We start from the raw sequence: 8,550 nt of genomic DNA, 5'->3' as shown, positions 1-8,550 counted from the left end.
TAGTGGAAACAAGAGGATGTGGCAGTAAGCATGAACCAAATGCAAGAGAGGTTAATAGGAATGCAAACGGATTAAAGTGTAGGATGAGCAGATGTTTAGCGGCTGATTCCTGTTCTCTATAATTGAGTAACCATTGGAATTTTGATCACAGTGTAATGCAGGACTGTGCCTCAAAAATATTGTTTGTATTATCGGAGAGCATGTACTGTATTGGGCTTGGAGTTCAAACATGTCATACTTTGTCTAAACTCAGCATGTCTGCATCACAACATACTAATAAATCCATTTTCCTACCTGCTCTCGCAAATGGGAATTTGGCCAAGACCAGCTTGAACACCATCTGTCTGCTTTGAGACACCCTTTATAGAGACTATGCTAAAGAGACCAATCGTGATTGTAGATCAAGCAGTGCTTTGCTTTATTATATTTAATGTGCACTATTGCTACTTCCTGGGTGCCACTTTCGGACATTTGTGCAGTTCGCCATCTAGAGTCAACATATTTTTAAGACTAAATGTTGCATGAATATTTACCATTCTGGGTGATTTCTGCCTTCAGAAGAGCATCGCTACTTTGAACAATTCTCAACATTAACACAACATGAAGACAACATGAACAACATAAACAACATACTATTTATGGTAACTGTTTTTGTTTATCAAAGTACAGAATAATGATGACTGTTATAAAGGAAAACCCTGACAGTCAATAACATTATGAAGTACAATGGATATGCAGTGCCGGTTTGAAGAAGCAGGTAAGCAAATGGCTGTAAGTGTCCACATACTTTTTTTGACTATACAGTGTATATATTCATCTATTAACCTCTTCTATTTTTTTTTCCCAAACTGCTTTTAGTCACATTCATGTAATCAATATACAAGAAATTAAATAGGTCAAGTTCTCCCATTCCCTGAGATGTCCCCTGTTGCAAACTAGTGCTTGATGTCTTTTCTTCACTTGCAATACACATCATAATTTAGTCTGGCTCCAAGATTTGTCCCTCCAAGGTGCTTCTCAAATGTAGCATTCATTTGTTCACTCTGGGCCTGACTGAAATGGTTTCTCCAGTCTCCAATTTCACCTAAAAGAAAAACATTATATTTGGTAAGTGCATTGTAAGTACTGTTTTTACACGTCTGGGGAAAAAAAACAATGCTTTTAATTAAATTCTATGCCAATGTCTATGCCACCTTTTGCTTGTTTACTTTTGCTACAATAAACTCTTTTTAGAAAAAGCTAGAAACAGGTAAGTTAATATATATATATCGTGTATGAAGGCTAAAATTATGATAATTAAACATATAATGTGAACGCAATTGTCCATTTGGAATGCTCTTAAAAGGTTAGTCTTTATTTGTTACATACAAATGTCTTTTTCCGATCACAGATCGGGTAAACATGGACTTGGACCAAACCATACACACACTCCACACACTCACCGCGAAGTATCATTTATCTCTGTTATTTATCTCACATACTAAACCTCTGATTTCTGTTTTCTATTTTAGACCCATGATCAGTCTCCTTTTCTTTGCATATTGTCTCGTTCCTTGTTTGTATAACCGTTTCCAAAAAAAGTGGGGACACTAAAATGGAAATAAAAACAGAATGTAATGCAAATCTGAGAAATGCATATTCTATTTACAATAAAAACAAAACATCATATCAATTGTTTGAACTGAGAATATATTACATTTGAAGGAAAAAATAATTTGATAACTGCAATAGGTCACCACTATGTGGCGTCATGTCTGTATATATTCATTTGGGAACTGAGGAGACCAGTTGCTGATTAGGAATGTTGTTCCATACGTTTTTCAGGATGGAAGCATTTGTTGCTCTAAAACCTGTATATACCTTTTAGCATGAAATTTAAGTCAGTGCTACACACAATGAACCATCTCTTTGTTAATCATTGTCAATGTCAAGTATCCAATCAGCCTCAGGTTTCTGTTGTTGCAAAAGCACAGGCCTTAAATTTCCTGGACAGAAACAAAGATAATTACCTGGGAATCACAATTCCAATAGTAATGTAAGATTTTCCAAAAAGGGTACAAAGAATATCACAGTGTTCATGTTAAAGCCAATGGATTTCCACCTCAATGTCTGTATGATTGAACCATTGAACTCGTACGAATTGTATATATCCACTCTTATGTTGTTCTGTATAGTTCAGAGGGATTTACTCAAATTAAACGAGTGATGCTGGCTCTTAGTTAGCAGTTCTAATGGCTGTTCAATTGGAATTGAAGCACTGTCTTGATAAATGGGCACCTTGCATCCCCTTCATCATATTTACCAATTATAAAAACCTTAAATATCTGAGATGTGTGAAAGAACTCAACTCTAGCCAAGTCAGATGGGCCTTGTTTTTTCACCCAGTTCCAGTCCCAGTCCCAGTCAAGCGCTAAGAATGGTAATGTAAAAGCTCTGTGATATACCCACCCAATTCTTGAGGATCAAGCCAAGAACCAATTTCCCCAAAATCTTCCTTCATTAGTTCACGGGATCTTGATCAGGAGATTAACCCTGCCAACCTGCATTCTTCTAGCCCAAGCTGTCAAGGTAAAATGTTCTTATTCTCCAATCAGCAAACCAAACTCAACATCTGGGTACACACACCTTCTGCAACTGAAACCCAGCCATCCTTAAATCATTCAACTCAATTCATCTTTATTTGTATAGCGCTTTTGACAATGGACATTGTTTTAGAGCTTTACCCCGATAATGTGGTAAGAAAAAATGAATTAGAAAGTTCTTAATGTAAGTTTGTCCCTAATTAACTGTGGCGACTGTGGCAGGAAAAAACTCCCTGAGAAGGAAGAAACCTTGAGAGGCACCAGACGCAAGAGGGAACCTCATCTGGGTGGAACCTCATCTGTGCAGTGATCAGTGATCAGATGCGAACTGTAGTCCTGAGTCAGTGTAGCACACTGTTAACATTAACTACAGTTTAAATCCATAAATCATGCTTATTGATATTTAATTAATCTTGGACGAAGTCCCACAAACCCTGCTTATAGGTAAGTTTCATGCCAACGCCTGCATTGTCTTCACAACACACATCATCTTACCTTGCTCTGGACTTCATGACAGATCTGTGTCACTCTCAAGAAAAAAAAACAGTTTCTTGTTATCATTGATCGGTCCCTCCACCTGACACGACTGCACAAGTTACCCACAGCATTTAAAATTGCACAGCTCATTTTTATTCATGTGGTCTGATACCTTTAATTACCAAAATGTAGTAAATGTGGAGCCAATGACCTTGCTTTGGGCACCGGAGCCTTGCCATGCTGAGACATGGTTTGGCTTAGAAGTTCCTGTAAAAGAAAATTGTCCAGCTACAGCATACAAAGATATGCCATATAATCAGGAGTTTTTTGCTCACCTTTTCTGAAAAAGACATTTCCCATCTGGCCATGAGAATCTTTGGAGCCTTTTTTCATGGCATCAAATGTGCTTTCCTCTGCAATAGTTTGGATCTGAGCATCAGTCAATTTAAAGCCAAAAAACTCTGCCACCATTTGAATACTTCCCTTGAGGTCCTGAGAGAGAGAGAGAGAGAGAGAGAGAGAGAGAGAGAGAGAGAGAGAGAGAGAGAGAGAGATGTTTCTGGAATCTAACAGTATATAGAGTACATGTTGCACTGTCCCCACTCTGTTTCCACAAGAGATTGTGCCACCACACCTGCTAACCATACCTGCTTGAGTTCTTCAAATGTGATGATCATGACGTTTGTCTCATTCATCTGTTTTTCCCAGGCAAGAGCATGGTCAAAGTAGGAGCCCCATGGAACTGCAGAGAAATTTGAGAAGACATATTGTTGTGTTAAGGAAAGTAAAAGAAAAATATCCTAGTGGTCATTTTTTTCAGCACTGATTTAAGAACAACGATCGAGCAGCCGAACTGAAGAGTAATGAATATTGAGTTTTAATGCTTTCAGCAACATTTATCTGAGCTGATACGACTAAAGCAGGTGCTCCCAAATGTTTTGAGACCAATGACCCCAAATGGACATGATTCAAATTTTGTTTTTCATTTTTTATTTAAGAATAATTAATTCAATGTATCCAATTTATAAATTCAATTTAAGGAAATTCATGGGGCAAATGGAGTAATTTTAAATCATCTGTGGCTTGCAATTGTCCCTGATCCTCGGGTGACTGCACACTTGCTTAAAGCAATATTAGAGAATTGGCTGGCTTTACATGTCTTGGAGGAATCACAGGCTGGCATTTATCATCCTAGTTTGGTAGCTGACATGCAATATAGAATTGGATAAATAAATTGAAAGTTTCACAAAAAAAAAAACAGAGAAAGTGGGTAAAATCGAAAAAAGACGGTATTTAGATTTCCAACTTATAGCATGAAACTGTGCCTGCTGAGATAGAAATAGTTGTTTGTACCTTCACCGCCTATAAAATCAATGAAGAATTGGTCCCAGGGTTCAACAGTTGGCAAAATGGGATTCTTTTTTGAAAAGTGATAAAATGAGACTGATGTGTCCTTTGGGTTGCGGAAAATGACCAGCATCTAAAATGAAACATTCGAAACACATCCATGAATGAGGACGTATAATTTAATTTCAGCACGAAGTCCACAGTCCAGTCTGTTACAAGATGTTTGTCACAATATATTGAATTTTACAGGAAAATGTTCACGGTTACCCGCCTTGTGTAACAAAATCTGTTTAAATGGTCAAAACAACCCCAAAAACTAGTATATTACAGCTTACAATAGCTTTCAATTAGAGTCAATTAGATCATTCCCATAAGTCGAAATGCAAGCATATACCTTTGTTTTCTTTTGATAGAAAGAAGGTGGAATGTTATCGGGATGCATGTGGGTTCCCAGTAATCTTGGAGATGGGGCCTCGTGAAGAAACTGCAACACAGACGTAATGTGAGGAATGTGCAGGAAGTGAGCATTCGTCACAACGTAGACATTTGGTATTGAGTTCAAATGCAAACACATCCCAAGGGATCGGTTGAGGTTCAAAGTGAGTTTTTTTTTACTGACCTAGAAAAAGGAGTAAAGGTCATGTGTGCACATAATTCTGATCCATCGTTCGTTTTATGTGTGCATCTGCAGTCAATAGAGACTCAAAAATACATGTGTAAGTTGATGGATAATCTTCTGTAGGCTTTTATGTTCCATAATTGTGCATAATATGTTGCAGCATTTTCATTAATCAGTGGTAGGAAATGTAAATGCACAAGAAGTTTTACCTGCAGCATTTCTGGTCCAAAGAATTCCAGGAGAGGTGGGATTTTGGATTCCACTTTCTTCCCAGTGCTGGCTGTAATGATTTTGCGCAGAATTGTGACCATCCAGTTAAACCCTGTAACAGGTTGATTTCTCCATCATCTCTTATCAGGGCTTTCTTGATATAAAGTTATATAAGTATATTCTACAAGCAAATTCTTTGGGTATACACGCAGTATAACAAACACACTGGGTAAAGCAGTTAATTTGCCAAAGATGTTGCTGAAACATGCAAAATGGACATATAATATAATTCAGTCCATTTATAACAGTATTTAGGTGTAATATATAGTATTTATTTCAGTCAGAAGTTAATTCCCCACCGATATTAATGGAAAAATATGCCAATTCCATGAAAATAAATTGATTAAGGTCATGTTTAATCCAGGAGTGACTTTTACCTCAGATGATACTGATATTGATGATGCTGGCAAAGTGGGAAAACGTATTTCTCATTGTAAACCCATGTTTTTTTTTTTAATATGAACATTCATGTGTTGTTATGTTTTTTTTATGCTGTTACTTTACCTCTGGTTTAAATATCTGGAAATAATAACATTTCTGGTCAGGCAAAACTTTTTCAGAATTAAATATGAAAGGAGATTGAATGATGTGAAAGGATTTCCCAGACAACCATACATATATCATTTTATTAACTATAACTATTATATATCAGAAATCTTTATTTCATTTAATTTTATTTATTTATTTGTTTTGTAAAAAGACTAACACTCCACAAGCAACTAAGCATTGTGGTTAATTTAAAGAGAGCTTGACATCTCAGGTCTCCTCAGGACTTCATCTTGCACAAAAAGAGGGGGGGGGGGTGACTCGGGGTAACCGAGGGGCCCCATATCGAGGCGGCACTACTCCTGTCTACCATGTGGAGAGAGGCCATATTTTTCAGTTGATGTTCCCCGTCATGCTTATCTGTCATATCTGTCTCAGAATCTCAGGAGAAAAAGAAGTCTATGAACCACATTTCTTAAATTCGTGACTTCTTTTGAACCTTTTACCTCAGCAGGAAGCTGTTATTAAACAGTGCTGGTTCTTGGCTATATACACAAAATAAAAGGTCAAATATTACATATCGCAAATTACAATAATAATATGACCATCATTTTGTACAAAATTCAAATTCATACTTCAGCTTCAAACTTTATGATGAATCAAGTTTAACTCTTATTAAAAAAAAAAAAATATTCAACAACTTTATCAAGTTATATAGAAGACAATGCAATTCCAAAATCTTTTTTTTTGCACTTACCACATTTTGGATAAGCCACCAGCAAAATATCATCACTCCGTGCTTCTACAGTCTCCAAGGCTCTGAGGTTCTCCTCTGGGCTTATGATCACTGGATAGAGTACACCATTATACCTGTAGAGTTTCTCCTCTTCCCTCATGCTCTTAGCCATCTCTATTTTAGACTGGAACCTGGTTGTAAAAGAGTTCATGCTTGTTCTCTGCTCTTTCACTGTCTCCACTTTCTGCATTCCTGCTTAGGTCTTTTTCCTCTTTGTTTATGCAACCAGATGTAGATGAATGGTATCGCTCATTGGAAATAGGTGTACGGTCATCAGGGCCTCTGTGACTGGGTTTGTGGTTGTAGGTGGAGCAAAAAGAACAAGGCACAACTCTTCTATCCCACATGAATGAGAAATGGGAGGTTTCTGCTTGTCGTAAGGGCTGGTTTCCTGCCTGTCAAGATGATGAACGGACTGATCAAATGCTTTTAAAATGTTTTAAGGAGGCCACCCCAGGGTAATACAACTCGTGCAAACATTTTCATTTAAAGCCTGATGCATGTGCAGTTCTAACCCCCGAAATGTGTCCTTGGAGTAAAAGAAAGGTTTATTTATGTGATGGAGGAACAAAAGAATGAAAATAATGTAGCAAATAAGACCAAAAATGGCTGCCTGTGTCACAGTGTAAAGTGTAATGTACCTGTGGATATTGGGGCATGTATAATTTGACAACCCAACTGACTCGTCCTGTTTAAAATCTGGGATCAGTGATGGAGAGAAACCAATATGATCATTATGGAGTCACAAAATCCTAAAAATATGCTGCTGATTTTTGCAATTCTTGCAGTTTCTCAATGTCATTACCCGATGCAAAAAATCTTACTTTCTCTTGGCTTTCAACTTCCATCCCTTTCGGCATGGCATTTGTGGACAATACATAAAGCAAGGTTAGTGCTCAAATGAAGAGAGGGGTGGCAGGGTCTTCTGGAATAAGGGGAATTATTATTTTGATTGCTTGAGGTAATAAAGAAATGCATCGTTTTAAACATATTTGCATTGGTAAAAAAATTATTAATTTATATAGAATTATTAGTAGATGCGCTATACTTTTATTATATAGAACGTGACCAATAATTATTTTATATGTACATTTCTGCTCACTAAACTGTTTCTCGGGCGCGTTCTCTCAGCACCATTGCTGCTACGTGAATATGACGTATCACAACACTGCAGAGACCGAGGCGTGTCCTGAGACTCACATAGCATACAGATTAACATGGCAGAGGTAGAGCTGCATCTTCCTGGAGACAGAACAGGAAAAAACATCTGGTTTTATTTAAACTTTTTTTTTTGCACATCAAAGGCCTGTTTGTAAAAGGAGACATGAGTTAGAAGTCAGAAGATACTTTGAAGAACTAAATTTATGATTCGCTGTCTGTCTGAACCAAAGGAAGAAAAGCGAACTGTCTGTACCATATTAAATTGCTTAGGATCATATTTTTTCCATTGAATCGAATTGCAAAAATCGCATTGTGTTGATTCGAATCGAAATCGTAAAAAGGGGTGAGTCATATCACACCGCTTCGAAAGCTTCACATGTATCTTTAATGCGTTGTATTTTAGGCTATGCATCGAAATGCGAATTATATCAGTCTCATTTGAAATGCACATCACTAATACATTGTATAGTAAGCATGAGTCATGAATCTGCACAATATAGACCATAATATTGGGCATTGCAGCAACAGACTGATGGTCAGGCAATTTAAAATGTTGTTTGATATGCAATATCAAACAACATTTACCCCAGTAGTATCAGCTGCTTGGCCATTTAAATACTCATGTAATGGAAATTATACAAATTTTTTCCTTGGTGTGAAAAAAGAAATACAAATTTGCTTAAACAGGCCATGTCTTTAGATATTTCTCACAAAATTCTGGTTCAGAGATGTTTAAGTCAAGTTACGTAAATTTTTTTTTAGCACTTTCCAAAATGAACATGTCTCAAAGCAGCTTTACAGAATTTAACAGT

The 8,550-nt window shown here is 36.9% G+C and overlaps 1 protein-coding gene across 2 annotated transcripts; it reads right to left on the bottom strand.

Moving 5' to 3' along the window:
• Positions 1-705: 705 nt before the first annotated feature.
• On the bottom strand, positions 706-6,965 carry LOC310721515 (sulfotransferase 6B1-like). 2 transcript variants are annotated; one of them, XM_083533253.1, is made up of 7 exons: positions 6,539-6,965; positions 5,235-5,347; positions 4,801-4,890; positions 4,413-4,539; positions 3,707-3,801; positions 3,395-3,551; positions 706-1,084 (listed from the first exon to the last, which is right to left on the bottom strand). In XM_083533253.1, exons 1-7 carry the CDS (start codon positions 6,765-6,767, stop codon positions 957-959), a joined length of 939 nt encoding a protein of 312 aa, XP_083389379.1. In that variant the 5' UTR covers positions 6,768-6,965; the 3' UTR covers positions 706-956. The 2 variants fall into 2 exon arrangements, with proteins under 2 accessions (XP_083389379.1, XP_083389380.1); XM_083533254.1 differs by having other exon boundaries at positions 5,235-5,305.
• Between the last annotated feature and the right edge of the window lie 1,585 nt (positions 6,966-8,550).

Source organism: Silurus aristotelis (assembly GCF_946808225.1).
Source record: "Silurus aristotelis genome assembly, chromosome: 27".
Classification (NCBI taxonomy): domain Eukaryota; kingdom Metazoa; phylum Chordata; class Actinopteri; order Siluriformes; family Siluridae; genus Silurus; species Silurus aristotelis.
This window is presented reverse-complemented; position numbering and strand designations above follow the sequence as displayed.